Raw genomic sequence first — 18,943 nt, 5'->3', positions numbered from 1 at the left:
TAGCAAGAAAAACATTTGAATTGAATATTCAGTTACTCCCCTTTAGCATGGAAATCTTTGACCAAATGCTATGAAAAAATAAATACAAATGTCCAATCAGAACTTTAATCAAGCATATTATGAGCATAACCTGACGGGGAAATTTGCCAGAAACTGTACAACTTTTGAAATAGGGATGTTACAGGGACTTTCGATTTGCCACTTGAATCAACTTACCAGGAATCATATACGTCGACCTTAAATCTGTGAAAGTTTAAGTTACTGATCAATGATTCTTTGAATAAATCCTCAAGACAAATAAATTTTTATTGTTGTTTATTTGAGTGAATTTGAAAATAAACGAGAGTGAACATGAAAGTAATTTTTTTTTAATTTGTCACATTAATATTTTTTTTGAGATAAATACTCATCTTTTTCTAATAACTAAATTACTTCTAAAGATGTACTGTAGGTGAAAAAGAAATCATTCTTACCTTAAGAAGGGACACAAAGAATGGGAAATTCACTTCATTGCCGTCCCGGCCAAAAGGAGTAAACATGACACATATTCTCGTAAGAAAAAAGTTTTTTTAACAATTTTTTTTACAACTTTTTAATAACATATATGCTATTATTTGTGATCGATCAGTTTTAAATATTTTTATAAAATTAAATTCAAACAGATTAATAAAATAACAAATCCTGTTGTCAAAATATTATTAAGAAAATTGTCAAAAAAATTAAATTCAAGCATACCATTTTTTTCACATATTTATTATCAAATGACTCGATATTATATAACATTAATTAATTATTTAGAACTATACTTCACTTATGAATAATCGATTGAGTCGCTTGTGTAATTTAAAATTATATAAAAGAAATCATTTTTCATTAGTTAATTATATTATATAAAATTTGTATACCTTAAATATAATAAAAGTATCAGTGTTTCATTCAACTATTTTTTTTAAAATTTTTTCTATTCATCAATTAAACAAATAGAGAAAAAGCTTCCCACTTCATTTTCTATATCTATCCATATAAATAATAAATTTCATTCTATTCCCTTTATTTCTTTTTCTTCTTTTTCACTTGTCCTCTTCAAGTATACATGAAATCTTATTTTTTTTTTGTCTTATATATAATTGAGATAATTTCGTCAACTTAAAACAATACCATATTAACAAAGACATTTTGACCATAATAATTTAAAAACTCAATATTATCTTTTATCGATAAAGATATCTTGATTATAGAAATAGCACATCTAAATCCTAATTGAATGTCTGGATGCGGAGTTAAGCACAGCTGACAAAGAGATTAAAACATAAGATGAATTAAAAAAATCTTAAACATCTTAAGAAAGATAACTATCTAAATGACCTAAACCTAACTAAATAAAAACTTATAAATGACATTATTTACGAGATAATAGTTATGTATTTATTTTTAGTATTTATTTATGTGACACATATGTCTAATTTAAGCATTGGAGTATTTTTTAAGACACGAGCGTACTCGGAAGTTGGAGACATATTTGCTTCATACATCTCACATTGGTGTTTGGAGGAATACATCTCAAAATGAAAAAAAAAAAAAAAAAAGAAGAGAAAGTTGATGAATGTATATTGTGAGACCATTATAGGATATATCTCGACCTGCAAGAGCATTATCTTACAAGTATGAAATTACAACCTTTAGGTTTACTTTTTTTTTATAACACTATATATAGTTAATTACAAGACCAAAAGCCAAAACCTCAATATGTTCATTAATTTATTTTACAAAGTATAAAGACTAAGGAAAGCCAATGTTGGGATGGCTGTGACCTAGATTTCTCATAAAACTTACCTCTCTCTCTCTCTCACACACACACAAACACACATATCATGTCTTTCTGCAGGAAAAGAAGCCAGATTTTTTCTATTTGATTTATTATTTTGAGAACTATATATCCATATAACTCTATATCAACTCAGTAGAGCAAGGCTGATGAGGTGGTATTGCAGGCATCTTAGAACAAGGGTCATAACCACTGCTACTCTTACTGTGTGGGGTGTGGTTATTGCTGTTCTTCTGAGAATCTCCGGTGAGTGAAGAAATGGCTGAAAAAAGAGCTGCCTTGAGAGAAGGGTCTTTGGTTATGGCCTGACTGACAACATCCACCAATGCAAGGTTTTTGTCTGGGCTTAAAAAGGTTGGAACTTTGGAACACAATAAGGGCAACCCTTGATGAGGGTGGTCATGCAGTGGGAGAGGGAAGAAAGGGTGTGAAGTGGTGGCCCTTTGGAACTGGAGATAGTTGTTGTTGTTGTTGGGCTGAGTCAAGTCCAGTGTTACTGTGGGACATGTTGCACTATGGGAGAAAGTGGCTACTGCAGTTGGGGAAACAGAAGACAGCGATGAAGAGAAGAGGGGTGAGTTTGGTAGAGTGGTGGTGCCAACAGAACTCGTGAGTGAGCCGGATAGGAACATGTTCAATGCTGCTGATGTTGAGCTTGCCAAAGATCTTGCTGCTAGTGGGAGTGGGTGGTTATGGCTTCCTTCATAGGTTGTGATGAGAACAGTCTCATCCTTAAAACACCTCTGCACCTGTTGCAAATGTAATACCACCATATCCTGTAAGTAATTAAACTGCTAAATGTGACAACTAGATTTTCTTAAAATTTTTGTCGGTTTTCCTTGAACATTGTTTTTGTGATAATTTAAGGTTTTTTTAAGATTTTGGGACAGAAACCTGCTTACGAACTGGACATGCAGTTCCCATGCTGCAACGGTAGTAGGCTCGGGGACAAGGGTTGCCTTTGGCAGTCTTTTGTCCGTACTTTCTCCATTGGCATCCATCTCCCATCTGAATGCATTACAACATCAAAAGTTATACTCAAATCCACATTAAATTCATTACAAATGTCCAAATGGACTCTACCAAACTCACACTTAGCTCTTCAATCAACTCACCCTAACTCACTTTTTCATATATAAGTTTTTTTTGGAATTTATCCACCTGATATTAATAGGTTAGATAAGTTAATTTACTTAAACATAATTTATTTTTCTAACCTGTTACTTATATTATATTTATTGTAATAGAATCAAAAATATTCATTTATAGTTACTTATGATTAGACAATTCTTTTAACGTTAAAAAAACAGAACATTTGAGTTAATTCATATACAAAGTTCCAACACAATATCAAGTATTAGTAGAGTATATTGAATAGATTACATAAAACCTTTAAATAAAAAATAAAAAAACTCATTGTTAACTAATCTTATTATTTAGAAAATATCTCACTTAAACTCTCAACCCATATATTGTTGATACCTCATATATCCATTAATTCAAAATGAGAATACTTATAATTACACAAATAAGCTGATATTATAATATACGAAAATCAAAATATCAATAAGCAAACAAGTAAATTAAATATTTAAATCATTAAAATACTATATTCTAATATTAAAGGAAATCCAAGTGTCGATTATATCTTTAATAATGGTAAACAATTATTATAATAAAAAATAACAAATTGTTAATGGTGAATTTGCATAAGCTTTATTTGAACTTGCTTACTCATATTTTAGTAAACCGGATTTAATTTAATTCATATTAAAAAGAATTGTATTATTTTCCAATCCAATTATACGGAAATTTGTAATTAGTCAAAATTAACTTATGAATAATTCATTTTGACATATCTAATTCTAAAATACATATAAATTAGATTTTATAAACCAACATAATTAAGTTAAACTTAAACTTAAAATATTATCAATATAAAATAACAAATTTAGTAAAAAAAGAGTTTACCTATTAAATACTCTTTATATCTCAAAGTCAGACATTAATTCTTTTAAGGTACAAAGGTGTAGTAAGGTTACCTTATTTTTGACAAATGTCTTTCTATAACACCGTCCAATTATTGAACTTTTAATCAAATATTTAATACTATATTTTGTCAAAACTATCATGCTATATTAATGTAATTTCTTTTTGTCTAAATTAATATTTTTTAAATAAGTTTTCCGAGAGGCATGATAATTTCACGCGTTTGTTTTACTTAATTACACCCCCCTCGCACATGTGATAAGCTTTTTATAATACAAAAACACACGTTATTTTATTTTTTTCACATTTAAGGAGAGGCTTCAAGAAAATGAAGAAATATTTCACTGTCTATGACACAATTTGTAAACACTGCATGCATGGGTAGTTAATCTACTTATCATTCAACATATGTTATATATATATATATATACACACACACACCACACACATTAGGATTTTTTTGTTTAAGATAACTATGATTTCCAATAAAATTTAATATTATAAGTTTGTCGAAGATGAAATTATAATTAACTATAAAATGACTGCTATTGATCTAATGTAAAATTAAATTGCAGTCAAGGTAGAGTATTTTTTTTATTTGCATTTACAATGACAAGAATTAATGTTTTGAGTTGAAAAAAGGAGGTTTAATACGAAAAAACAATCTTATTAAGAAGTGTTTATCTTTTTAATTGAAAAATGAGGTTTAAACACACTGATAAAGGAAAGGAATTAAGTTTTTCCTTCAGTTAATTAAAAGCATATATAATCCAATGGCATTGCTGGATTTTTACACAGGTGTCAGCCGGCCAGGTATTATTATGAGACAAATCTTATTCTTTTTTCTTGCTATAATCAGTCAACAATTTCTATGTAAAAGTAACAGATATTATAATTTATAAAGAATAAAAAAACGATTTGCACCCTTCAGTTTTCTATCTATTTTTTTTAAAAGAAAAAAAAAACTTCATCACTTCAAAAATTGGTGTTGTTGCGTGTGGGATATTTTTTCAATATAAAATTTCAAGTCCTATAGAAAGCCATAATAACACAATAGTTACCAAATGAGATACAAATTCTTACCAAAGAAAAATCTGATCGTGCTCTTATGGATACTTTAGCTCTTCTGCAAGTAACCTCAGATGTTTGATCTTCTATGCATTTTGCTTCATGCAATGCAATTTTTGTGTTCATTTCACCTTCAACAATATTCTTTTTCTCACATGCCAGGCTTCTGTCTAATGTTTTCTTTTCAACCTTTTCTGTATAACCCTCTGAAAGTGAAGAACAGTCACCAATATTCAAAAACTGCCGAGTGTGTAGCATTGGTTTCTCCACATCTTGTATTTTTCCCTTCAAAAGATATACAACTTTTTTAGTTATCTTCTTCAAAATCATAGGACATGATTATAACGCAAAAATCATTAGCACTCATCAACATTTATTGATAAAAGTCAGAAACTACAACTCAATTACAATGTTTATAAATTTTTCTGATCACATTGCAATTGCATATGTCAAAATTTTGAGAACATTTAATGATCTCAATGAAATGGCATCTATGTGAGTCTCCAATTCAAAATATTAATTATTTAATTTCCTATGAAGTTCCTGGTTTTATTACAGTTTTTCCCTCAATCATTTTACTCTTTCTACACTTATATATTTTTCTGTCAAATGCATATACGTCATGAAAGTTACAAGAACAACAAAATAATGTTTTTTTCTTTTGTTTTGGTCATATATAGTTGTTGTTTATCTGTTTGTCTTGAATTCCCGGTATAGCTAGCTAGAAGATAGAGACCTTCTGGGCCTGACATTATTGCTGGCACTGAATATATACGCTGAGTTGTTGACCAAGTAAAACTAACTACATTAATTGCTTGATTTTTTGGCAATTAATCTAAAATTTTGAATCAAAGTAATTACAAAAGGAAGGTTAACCACATGCTTATAAAAGAAGCTTATCATTACCTGCGACTCATGATTATTGTTTTTATTGATAACTGATGGAGAGAGTTGATGTTGCTGCATCTCAAAAAGTATTCGATTCTGAAGAACAGTGCAGTGTTCATTAACCTTGGTTAGCATGGTCTTTAGGATTTCATTCTCTTTCTTAGCTTCTTCAAGCTTGATTCTCAGCATGCCCATCTAAGAATAATTAATCATGCATGTTCAATAAGGGACAATGAAAATTTATGCTTAGAAAATAACAGATTTCTGAGCTTTATGGGGTACCCCAGAAATTAATATCACTCACTTGGTTCAAGGGCTGTCCAGAGTTATTCAGGTTCAAGGAGAGAACACTGGATCCCATCTGCATAATTTATTTTTTTTTCATAATCAGTTAATAGCTCAAAATCATGTCATCTTGTTAAAAATTCTGCTAAATAAAAAATGGAATTAAGCTAGGAGATCGAGACCAAGGTCAACCTCAATAATGGTCTCATGGATCATATTTTTTTGTAATATTTTAAGGTTTTGAAAGCATCTGATCACAAGCAGAGGTTACAAATCTGATAGAAATTAAGCAGTAAGAAAACTTACAGTGTTATGAAGGAAGGGTTCATCGGTTCCGTTTCCTGTTGTATTACAATCGTAAGGCCTTTCTTCATCTTTCAGCAAATTTTTTAACGAAGATTTTTCTTCCATGTTTCTCTGATGGTTACCACTACTGAGAGATGGTGATATCAGATACCCATATATATAAGTGATTTTCCCAGAGACTTTAATCTGTTTACCAAACTTTTGAGGCTTAACTATATAGTGGGTGTAGTCTACAGCGTTTATGGACGAAATTTCTGCAGAGTCCTTGCTAAGTCTATTTTTCTAATACCTTGTTTTTCCATCCAAAATATTTAATTACTTTTATTAAATTATAAAGTATAAAAATAACATCAAGTAAAGGATGGAGAAAGGAAATATACTTTTCTACACCGAATATGAAAATGACCTCATTGAGGGTGGAGATAAGATATAGTCTTCTTCAAGATAATAAATAATATTGTGAGTATTTTATTTTAGGTACATCTTTAATGTGAAACTTTCCATTAATAATCTTATTTGAGAGAAGAAAAATATAAGAAAAAATATTTTTTATTATTTTATCCGTGATAGAGGCTCCAAGACATGGTTGAATTGGAAACCCTAGTGTTAAGACAAATGTGACAAGGGACTTGCTAACTAATTAGGAACCATTTAGAGTACCAAATTAACGTATTCAATTGTTCTAAATTGAACACTCATTTCGAACGAGTTAAAAATAAAGTAGTTTTAATTATCATAAATTCAACCTAATCAATAAATGGTCGATGGAGTGATATACAAACAATTTTCTAAAAAATAAGATCTTGTAAATAAAAAGATATAATTTGAGACAAATAAAGATTAAATATATTTTTAATTCTTAAATTTTGATACGAAATTAGAAGTTGTTATTTTTTAAAATTTTAATATATTTTTGTCTTCAAATTTTAAAAATGAATAAACATGTTTTTTTAATCAATTACGTCAATTTTTTTAATATTAAATGCGTTTCGTGTTAAGATTTAGTTGTTTACACCCATAAACATTAAAACCAGTAAACATTAAAATGAGAATGTATTAAATCAGGTAAACAATTTAAATGCTAACCTAATTTATGTTTAACACGTAAATTTTTTAAAATATAATTGAATTTAAAAACTATATTCATTTTTAAAGTATGAAGATAAAAATATATAAAAGTTTATGATAGAAATAAATTTTAAGAGAATTGAAATACTTTTAAACCTATATAATATTGATGGAAATTAATAAAAAATGATAAATTCTTATAATTTTTTATTAGATATATTTTTGTAGAATTTTTTATCTATAATACTGTTCTTATCATGATAATTATTTCTTTGTAACCGTGTTAGTAATTTTTTATTACCAAAATATGTGGACATACAAAATTAACAACACAATACTGGTATTTCTACTAGTTATTGTAAAACAAAATCAACCATAATATATATATATATATATGTGTGTGTGTGTGTGTGTAGACTGTGTGTATGTTGAAATATTAATGATTAATTTTTGTTATTAATTATAGAGCCTATTAGTTTTTTCTTAAAAGATCACTCTAATCAGTCATATTCTAAACAATAAAGCCATTAAATAGCATATTTGAGATTTTTATTTCTGTAACTCTTTGTTTTTATTTTGTATTTTCTTTCCGTGAATTGTATATTCATTTATTATCACTTTTGCAGTTTGGAATACAAGTTGTAAGTTTGTCTTTTCTTCTCAACTATTGCTTTTGAATTGTGTTGTTCATTCATAAAGATTTCAACATCGGTGAACAAATGTCCAATCTGAGCGCATACGGGTCCTATCTAATTTAAAAGGTGGGTATCATGAGCTGTACTACTTAAGTATTTTAGTATTTATTTACCCAATTTTTTTAATAAACATTTGTAAAAAATATAAAATATTTTTTATTAATTAAAGCATGTACAAATTAGGAAAATATATAATTTTTTTTAAAAGGTTACTTTTTTTTCTTATTTTCTGTTTTAAAAGTTTACAAAGAAGTTTAAATAAATAAATAAAAAATACTATAGTTCACTCAGTATGAACACTTTTCAAATCAATACAATGTGATTAATGTGATAAGTCTTTGATGTAAGATTATCTCTAAGTTTTATTTTACAAGGTTTTAATTTAGTTTTTGTAGGTTCCATTGTGGGACGATATTTTAAGACAATTTTTCTTAGTAAAAAATATCTTAGTTTAATTTCGTGAATTTTTCTGTATTGTGTCACTTTTAAAATTCATTTGCAATTTTTAATGCAAGAGTCTTATAAAATTCATAAGCTTATCAATATTTTATTTAGTTGTTTGAAGAAACATATATATTTTTCTGATTGAAGAAGGACTTTATTCTTAAGACAAAACTCTGAGTCTTATTTCTTATGATCATATCAAGATATTCAAATGGGAATACGTTATGAAACTATATCTTAATCTTATGATTCACCCTAATATTAATATTTTCTTGTTGAAGAAAATATATGTTTTCAAGATAAAAAAAATTACTTTTTCAGGAAAATATAAATCTGGCGTGGGATCATATTTTGCTTTTAAATTTAATTTTACTTTATAAAATAATGTAAATTAGTGTTATATTTAATTAATGCAAGAGTTGCAATAATTTATAAATTAAGTTTGGACAAGTGGAAGGAAAATAAAGAAAGGGGGCGTGTCTCACGATTTGATGAGCGTCTGTTTGATAGTATGTTCCATTAATTAGCATTTATTAATGAAGAGAGTTTTTTTTCTGGAAGAGGTTTGAGGTTGCAATAGAGTATTATGCAAAAGCAATATGATGTTATTATTGTAATGTCGTAAGTCAATGTAGAAATACCTTCGTTCTCAGCACCAACAATGAAAGGGACAAATTTGGATTTAGATTACTTTCTTTTCCCTTCATTTATGGAAAGGAAAATGAAGGAAAAAGACGAGAATAATTCAATATCCACCGTGACTCAGGCTGCAACATTAACCATTCTCTATTATTAAACAAACCAAACTACACCAAACGCTCATTCAAGAAATTGAAGGGAAATTTCCCCAACACATATTTTGAAAACACTTTGCATTTTCCATATATTCAAAATCAGATCCTCACAATTTTTTAACTGTTATGTTTATGCAATTCGATTTCACACGTCTAGAAGAAATAAACAAAAGATATTGACAGTGAAATCTAGCTGTTGGATGTACTTACCTGTTGGCATCAAGGGACACATCGACTAACATTTTCAATGTTTGGGAGACACTTTAAATTTTTAAATAATTGGGATCATCAACTAATTGTATGCAAAAGTACCCTAAATTTTACAATATTTAGATTAATATTTTCTTAACTTAAAAATCATTAAAGTTATTGTTTTATTTTTTGGTATAGAATATCATTTGACAGTTTCAGCTTAAAATAAAAACTATTTCATTTTGTCGTATTATTAACTAGTTCATTATGTGCAACTGACTTTTAAAGGTAAAAATAAGTGCTACTACATAAATGGGAAACACTTCGGAACAAAATGAAAGTGTAAAACCATACAATTATTTGTAAAATATAATTAACACAAGAAATGAGTTGAATGGTGTTTATTGAACTTTTTAAAAAGCCTTTGAAAAAGGATGTTTTATTGTTTGTTGTTCTAAAGGAATGAAAGCTTTATGTGAGTGAGGATCTCTGTTAGATTCAAGTATGATTTACAAGATGATTTATTTTAAAATATTTTTTGAAAATGCTAAAAATAAACTTTTTCAAGCTAAAGATACTAAATCAAATACATGTGAAGAGAAAATAAATATAAACACAAATTTTTATATTGATTCTTCTCTATGTTCAATTCTTAATAACTTTTCAAGTTAATCTATCAAACAATTCTTAATAACTTTTCAAGTTAATAATTTATAGTGTTACTATAAATTTTTATAGTAACACTAAATCTCTATATCTTGTTAAATCACATTTCATCGTAATATTTTAAATGAATAACATAATATAATTAATTTATTAATTAATTCTAATAAAATAATAAAGACAAAAAACTTTGCCTAGAATTTGTACTTGAAGTAAATGACAATATAATACTTGCATGAAAGGAATTTGACCGAAATTGTAATACAGTGACAATTATGCTAATTATTTTTTGCTAGCCGAAGTTATCGTCATTTTTTTATATGCCTCCAAAGAAGTTATCTTTGGTTATTTTATTATATATTCTTCCTAACAAGAGTAACACGCAACTGTTTATATATGTAGGGTTATTCATGAGGATAAATCCAAGCTAGAGGGATAAATGTGATGAACATAATTTCAGGGAAATAAATCTCCCAAGCATAAGGTCGATTTTGCTGTGTCAACCTTAGCATATAAAATTAATATATAATATATGGTTTGCTACATAGAAAAGTGGTTTGTTTTAATATTATTTTCTCCCCCAAGGTTTTGACAGAGAGTCAAATATAGACCAAGTAATACCAACCCTGCCAAGTCATGATAAATATGTAAGCATAATCAACTCAACTCTTACATTTTTTTCTTATAGATTATTCACCACGAAGGAACCTTGAACCTTCCTACAAATACTGTTCAAAACTCAAAATTATTCAAATATTACCCACCAAGATTTTAACAATTTCAGATTTAGCTGGGATTCATTAAAAATAATTTTAGATTCTAAATTTTGGAATTTCTTTTAGTTTTTCTTAATAAAAAGAACTGCAAATAATGGTCTTGAAAAAGAATTTCTTTTAGTCTTATATTAATAATTTTTCGATAATTCTATATTAATACAGTCCAGATATTTGAGAAGAAGAGAAAACAAATAAACCAGTGGGCGACTTTTGCTTTCACCTTATCCAACGAAATTCAATGTTTAAGGGAAACAACTTTGTGACTCATTTTCTTATATTTAATAAAAGTGTATATAAATATATTAAATATTAAAACTGACTAAATGTTTAATTATAAATGTGTTATTTTTTATATTGAATTAATTAATAAAATGCATGGTATTTTATAATCAAACAATACCAACGAAAGAAACCAATGTCATCTTTTAAGATATTTTTTAAAGGATTAAAAACAAAAAACAGTATTATTTTTTAGAGTTGTTCTTGAAGGAGACTTTTGGAAGAAGATTATTTGCGGGTCTAACCCGCGTATGAGAATTTTGACTTAACTTTAGACTGTGTTAGAAAATCAGTTTTCTTTAGTTTCGTCTAAATGGTTCAAATCCGTGTACTTATCACGAGTTTGAGTTGGGTTGAGTTAAAAAAAAATGCAAAAATTTTTGTGTGAGTCAATTTTGATCCGGTTCACTAAAAACTCGGTTCACACAAATTGAACATGTGGTAGGTCGGGTTGGCTCACCAATCCACTTATTTTTTTAATTAAATTAAATTAATTATTCAAATCTTATTTTTTTATTGAAATCAAATTAATTAAATTAATTATTCAAAATGTACAACCTTTACTTCGCAATAGCTTTTCGCGTTGTTGTCTTTCTAAAAGTTTCCCTTTACAAATAAAACCCTAAAATTATAGATTGGATAATATTAGAGATGGAGACAAAGAAGAAGATGCTTCAAGAGAGCATAATACTGTGATTTTATCCATTCAAGATTCCAATTTAATAGATGGATAATATTATAGATTGGATAATTCAGGAATATATCACTTGTTTTTAGACCTATCTACAAGCCTAACAGTTTTATCTTGTGTTATATATTTTTGTTAACAGCTATATGTAGTTTTTTCGTCAAACGATTGTGTATGTCTCATTAAACTAAATGACAAAATTGTATGCTTGATAGCTTAGAATATATATAACAATATTTTTCTTTTGTTTCATTTTTTTTATATCAATTGGTCAAATTATTAATGTTTCAATTTGATCGATCAAAGTAAATGTTATAAGAATCTGAGAAGAAAATGGTGAAAAAAAGATAATTAAGTGAGTCAATAAGTCAACCCGTGATGGGTCGGATCGGGTTCAAATTTTTTCGGTTCGTTAATAAATGAATCGAGTTGGATTGACTCACTAAGTGACCAACCCGTGGTGGGTCGGGTCGAGTCGAACTAAATTATCCGTTTTGTTCGGTAGTAATGAGTAATGAAAAAACTTGTATGCTCACGTTAATTGAAAAACGTCACACTAAACAAATTCTCATAATATTCAAAACAAAGATAAGTAAAAGTAGCCTGTTCGATAGAGTTACAGATGATAGGTTCTTAAAAAATAATTGTAATTATCAATATCTAATATTCTAAAAATATATAGTTATTCTTAAAAAAGTAATAATTATTTAAAATTAGTGTCTAACAAATTTGTTATATCTTTTATACATATTTTTCTTCTCTAAAAAATTATTTTATTTTTAAATTAAATTTTAAAATATTTCGATTCAATGAACAATAAAATTTGTTAAAATAGATGGTAATTTATAACTCTCCTACCGATTAAAAGATGAACGTTAAATTTAAATTAATTTTATAAAATTAACTTGTAAAATAAAAATTATATTGATTTACATATTGAAATTTGAGATTATCGTTCTAGTTCACGTTATAATTCAATGTATAACTCTAGTTATTAAGTAGAAAATATTCCACATTGTATTTGTTAGGGGATGTTTTACATTAGTTTCTGCATAGACTAAATACTTATAGTTAGCAATGAAAAGTATATTATATTTTATTTTATTTTCAATGTATTATTCAATTACGTCAAACTTAATATAACTATATTATTAACAAAAGAAACTGTCAAAACCTCTACGTGTGTAAATTTATACCATTATATAGAAGGAATTCTCTTTTTCTATATACACAATTTGTTTTCAATTTTACTCATTAAATAAAGATTTTTTTTAACTAAATTAATTTTCTTGTTAATTTGACTTTTTAAGTAACAATTATTTTAAATTTAACTATTTTTTATTTGACCATTTTTAGTTCAACTATTTTTTAAAATAAAATAATTATTTGTAATAAAAAAACTTATATATAAAACATAAAAATTATCTACAATAAAGTTATAAAAAATATTTATACTTATTTTTATAATTATAATAATAAGAATTTTATTATTTTGCTTATCATAGAAAAAGGTAAACATTCATACGCTATTTACATATGTTTTCACAATTCTATCAAAATATTTATAATTATTTTATTTTATTTTTCATTTACTTAAAAAGTGAGTGTTATTCACTAATCTATTGTCATTTGATGATATGTTCATTTATCATTGGTGGTGAACTTATTACTAGTTCTTATTCATAAATTAACTTTATTCATATAAGAGATAGAAGATTTTACATGATTTCCAAGTTGACTAAAATGGTTCAAGTTTTTATGACGGTAATTATAAAAAAGATGTTGGTTTTGAAAATGTATGAACCATGCCTTGGCTTCGTGGTAACTTGTGATTGTTGAAATCTTTCAAAATTTTAATTCATTTAAATATCAAACATATAAACGTTGTATTTTTGTACTATTACCATGGAGGACATACGAGTCTTGTATTTTTGTACTATTACCATGAATGTTCTATATTGACTTACATATGGATCAAGAAAATGCTTTTTAAAGGTGGTTGAATAATTAGATGTAGAAACTATTTTGAAGTGGGTTGATCTAGAATATATCGACTCTTCTTTTTAATTTTGAAAATTTTTACATGAAATTTCTAAATTTATATATAGGAAGTTTCAGTGTAATTAATTTAATTGTTAATAGTTTTATTAGTGAAACAATTAGATTTAACTACAACTTTTAAAATTAATTAGAAAGAAAATGATTAATGCTCACAAAAATATAATTAAACTAAAAAATTGCTAAATAAGTTTTACTTATAATAAATCTAGAAAGTGTTTTTTATATTTAAAGGATATTTCTAGATACACTTTGAACACGTCAAATTTATTTCTTTTCTGATAGCAACGTTCTCTTTTCATATTTACTCCATATTTCTTATTCAGTTATGATATTTTCATCCTCTCTCGATACCTTAATTAACAATGACAACAAATTATCATACAACTCTATATTCAAGCTCTTATTTTTTTCTGGTTTTTTATCCGAATTTTTTGTCGAAATTATTGAATATCATTTTTTAACTTTTTTTTTCATCTTAATGTATATTTTTTTGTTAAAATGAGTCAATATCTCTGTGCTAAATTGGTATTGTTTATTGTTAAGCACTAAAACAATGATTTGCACTAATTCCTAGTATTTAGACATACATATAATTTTCTCTCCTTATCTTTTTTTAATACATCTATTTTGGCAATGTTTATTCTTTTTAATACACTTGTCGATTATGAATGACGGTACTAAATGTTAAACTTTAAAAGATGCTAGTAGGAAACTGGAAATAAATAAAAGAAAACATAGCGTAGACATACAATTACGATCAATATGTGATATAAGAAGTGATTGAAGTGGAGCATTTATAATCACTGATGAGTTTACTGTTAATTTTAAAAAAATTCAATTATTGATAAATTTACAAACAAATTTTAAAAAAAAACTGAATTACTTATGGATTTAAAATAAATTTGATTATTGAAGAATTTAACAACATATTTTAGCACATGATCAAAACTAAAATAAAAACTTTGGTGTCCATTTTATAACAAAATGTATCAACATATATTATCGATTAATTTTATTGTCGGATCCATTATCGATCAATGAGACTTGGCATATATTTAAGACGCCCTTTCTATTTTCCAGTCTTCCCAAGTTCCCACTGATTCACTGCAAATAGAATTGAAGAAAAAGCTGGTTAGCCACATTTGAATAATAAACATCCCCTAATAATTGTTTCAAGTAACTGTACTCAAGACTTTGACCATTTTTAGATCTTTTACTTTTTTAATTATGTAGCCTTTTAGGTAATAAATTATATTTCTCTACACTTTTTTATCATTTCTAACATGATGCCTCTTCAAATTACACTGCCTCTCTTGTTAAACTATCCATTTTGATTATTAGGTTGAGACAGATATGCCTCTTATAAAAGACTTATAAACGAAGAAAAAAAAAGTAGCTTTTAGAATGAAATTATTAAATATAACAATGGACTCTTAATATTTGACATTATTAATTTTGATTAAGAATGACAAAAAGATTTTTATATGCAAATATTTGTGAATAACTTACAAGTATCAAATATTTGTGATAAATATTAAATAGATAATTTTAATAAATATTAAAAATAAATAGATATGAATATTTAATTATTTGTTTGTTAATAAACTTGATACAAGTATTATGTATTCAATTCTTAAATATTTGTTGTTGTTAGTTAATAATTATTAGTTAATTTTATTTGAGTATTCTCTAAATTCAAGAAATGAAAATAATATTATTATTTAAATATATTAATTATGAAATAATTATTTAAAATTTAACTTTGTATTTTTTTATTTTTTTTATTTAAATTCATTAAATTAAATTTTTTTAAAAAAAAATTTAATCTTTTAAAATTTATAACTTGATGCAGCTCATTTAAATTACATTAATATTTTATTGAATAATTTGATTGAAATTATCTTTAAAAATTATTTTTTATCTAAATTTATATTTTAAAAATTTATTTTTAAATAATTTGTATTTTAAATATTTACAAATAAAGTATAAAAATATTCGTAGACATAAAAAAAAATATATCTATATATTATATTTCATATAAAAACGATGATAATTGAAGTTTGTTATACTTTTACCAATCAATAGTGGTCAATTAAAACTTGTAGATTTGATTCTACTTTATATTAATTTGATCTAATAATATCTCTCTTTTATAAAGAATTTTTGTGCAAAACCTTTTTAATAAAATCTGCTTATTATATATGAATAAAACATCTGGCAGGGATCAACTTCCAGTCTTAAAATAAAGCACCATATGGACCAAGCAGCACGAAAGTTTTAGTAAATTATAAAAATTATTGGAACTAAATTAACTTATTTGAAAAATTAATCTGGATATGTGAAATTAATTAAGTTGGAAGCAACAGCAGACTAGGGTTGACTGTGCCGTGTTTGGATGTAGTAAGAAATAAATAATTGGGTTTGAAAGGAGTGAGTTTAGTGAGGAAAACGACATAGTGCATCAAAGTCATATATCCAAATCAACAAGTAGAAGGAAGAAGAATGAGGTGGTAAAGAAAAGCTGCGTCTTATATACCTTTCATACCATTTTTTGCTTCACCACGACCAGAAATCATGTGTCAAACATCCTTAACTTGTGCAAATAAAACTGAAAGTGCATCCATTGACTCATTCTCCCTTACCAATAATGGCTTCAGGCCCCCCAATCACTCTTCCCATATATCATTTCGTCAAATTCCAAATATTTAATAACTACAAATTATACTATTATCTTCATTAATGTATTTTCTGTTCACTCCTAAAAATATTAATTCAACGGGCTAAAACGTTGTGGCCTTTCGAAACTTGAAGACTGGGCTAAAAGATTGGACCTTGAAGGATCAAAGCCCAAATCTTACAATGGTTCGTGGACACAATTTATAAAGGCAAGTACTTTCTGCACCCCATCATTTTATTTAATTCTGTTTTTTCCTTTTTCCTTTGGGAGTTTTATTTCAAGAGTTTCGGAAAATAAAGTTTGAAAAAAAAATCTCCAAAACCATATTTTCCTTTCTCTGGAAACAAAATTCCGGAATATATTTTTTATTTCAAACATTTTCTGAAAAGGAAATTCCGAAAGAAGTAAATCAAAAAAGAAATTGGAAAAAAACAACTTGATAATTGATACGTTGCCGGAAGAAACACCTAAATATAACTTAGATGATCTGTATATAATGATTCACAATGAGTGCATCAATTAATATAACTTGAACATGTGTGACAGGAATATTATATATTCGCATTAGCAAAATATAAGTTGAATTTTAAAGTTAAAGTTTGATTCGGATTGAATTATTTAGCCCCCAATAATAAAAAAGGTAAATTCTGGTGCAAATTGTCTTCACATCTCATAATTATTTTATTTACAATGATTGGAAGGATTTAACATGAGAGTGGCACGATGTGGTAGAAAGTGAGAGTTTTATTTTAATTGGCATATGATAGAATTAGTGGTAGCTATTTATCAGGAATCGAGACTAATACATTCTGAATTTTTCCTTTGTTTTCTGAAAAACTTCTTCAGCAATGTTAGCCTCTTTGCCATCAGCCCTTTTAATTTCAAGCTGTGCTTTCTGATAGAATCCAGTTCCTCTCAATGCATCTGAAATGAAGTCATCAAATCCAATCGCAATTGCTGCTTCTGCCTTTGCTCCATAAACCAGTCTCTGCATACATAAATTCACCATTGTAAGATTATCGAAAGAAACAGAGCAATTGAAAAGCTTAGGAAAAACAGAGCATTTCCAACCTTAACTCGTGAAAGATGAATTGCTCCAAAGCACATTGGGCAAGGTTCACACGAAGCATATATTTCACAGTCTGAAAGTTCTATCTGCTTCAGCTTTTCACAAGCCTGCAAAAGGAAAATCATTCAGTTTAAAACATAAACATCCCACCAATGCATAAATCGTGTTTTCTACTTTGAAACAAGAAAATATGTTGTTTAATGTAACCTTTCTTATAGCAGTGACTTCTGCATGAGCAGTAGGATCTGTGTTCCTGAGCACCATGTTGTGGCAACTGGCAACTACTTCATCTTTGCAAACTATAATTGCACCAAATGGACCACCATCTTCACACTCTACCCCTTTATATGCTTCTTCAACAGCAATTCTTAAAAATTTGTAATCTCTGCTCTGAATAGCTATTCAACCGACTCAACAACAAAAATTAACCAGAACTCAACACAGATCATAAACTGAGAGAGAAGACTCAAGAAACTCAGTGTATCAACTACCTTCCTGATGACCAGCAAATGCAGAAGCCACTGAAACTGTTCCACCCTTGGTTTGAACCACTGCCATGGCCAACAAAATAAAAAAGTTATAAAGAAATTGATTGAGAAAAGTAAAATCGGAACCCACTTGAGAAGAGTCAAAAATGGCGGATTTTTGAACCCCAAGAAAAGGTACATACCGCTAATTTCTTCCATGACTCTGTTGATGTTACGAACAGGGTACTACGTTTGTTAACTGAAACTGTTTGTGTGAACTCCGATGAATGATCAAAGGCTTTGTTGGGGTATTTATATTGCGTACATTGATGAAGAAGATGAAGAATCCAAGTGGATGATGACAATGAAAGAGAAAATGACTTCCACAATAAATGCAGAATGTGGTTCCCTCTACGCATGTCACTAATATAAAATTACACTTAATCTCATAAAATTATCCAATCATAATTATATAATATACACTCTCTATCATTCTTAGTTAAGTTGCTCATCTTATTTTATACATTTCAATTTTCTTCTGATGCAATAACTTAAATAAAGTCATAATATATGAATCAATATCTGTCCACTGCATAATCAAGCTTTTCAGTTTATACAGAGTTACCGCGAGATACAATAAAATATTAATCGAGATTACGCCAGCTTAAGATTATGGGATAATTTTTTAATGTTTTTATTATTAGTTCGA

At 27.2% G+C, this 18,943-nt stretch overlaps 2 protein-coding genes across 2 annotated transcripts; both read right to left on the bottom strand.

Annotated features, from left to right (window-relative positions):
* Positions 1-1,665: 1,665 nt before the first annotated feature.
* LOC108319466 (WRKY transcription factor 6) lies at positions 1,666-6,607 on the bottom strand. The gene is made up of 6 exons (XM_017550611.2): positions 6,362-6,607; positions 6,075-6,131; positions 5,789-5,965; positions 4,898-5,167; positions 2,720-2,833; positions 1,666-2,574 (listed from the first exon to the last, which is right to left on the bottom strand). The coding sequence occupies exons 1-6, from the start codon at positions 6,464-6,466 to the stop codon at positions 1,948-1,950; spliced, it is 1,350 nt and encodes a 449-aa protein (XP_017406100.1). The 5' UTR covers positions 6,467-6,607; the 3' UTR covers positions 1,666-1,947.
* Positions 6,608-17,343: 10,736 nt separating this feature from the next.
* On the bottom strand, positions 17,344-18,592 carry LOC108319462 (guanosine deaminase). The gene is made up of 5 exons (XM_017550607.2): positions 18,438-18,592; positions 18,259-18,318; positions 17,975-18,165; positions 17,770-17,874; positions 17,344-17,686 (listed from the first exon to the last, which is right to left on the bottom strand). The coding sequence occupies exons 1-5, from the start codon at positions 18,451-18,453 to the stop codon at positions 17,498-17,500; spliced, it is 561 nt and encodes a 186-aa protein (XP_017406096.1). The 5' UTR covers positions 18,454-18,592; the 3' UTR covers positions 17,344-17,497.
* Between the last annotated feature and the right edge of the window lie 351 nt (positions 18,593-18,943).

Source organism: Vigna angularis, chromosome 4 (genome assembly GCF_016808095.1).
Source record: "Vigna angularis cultivar LongXiaoDou No.4 chromosome 4, ASM1680809v1, whole genome shotgun sequence".
Taxonomy (NCBI): domain Eukaryota; kingdom Viridiplantae; phylum Streptophyta; class Magnoliopsida; order Fabales; family Fabaceae; genus Vigna; species Vigna angularis.
The sequence above is the reverse complement of the archived record's forward strand: the minus strand, read 5'-3'. Positions and strand labels throughout refer to the sequence as shown.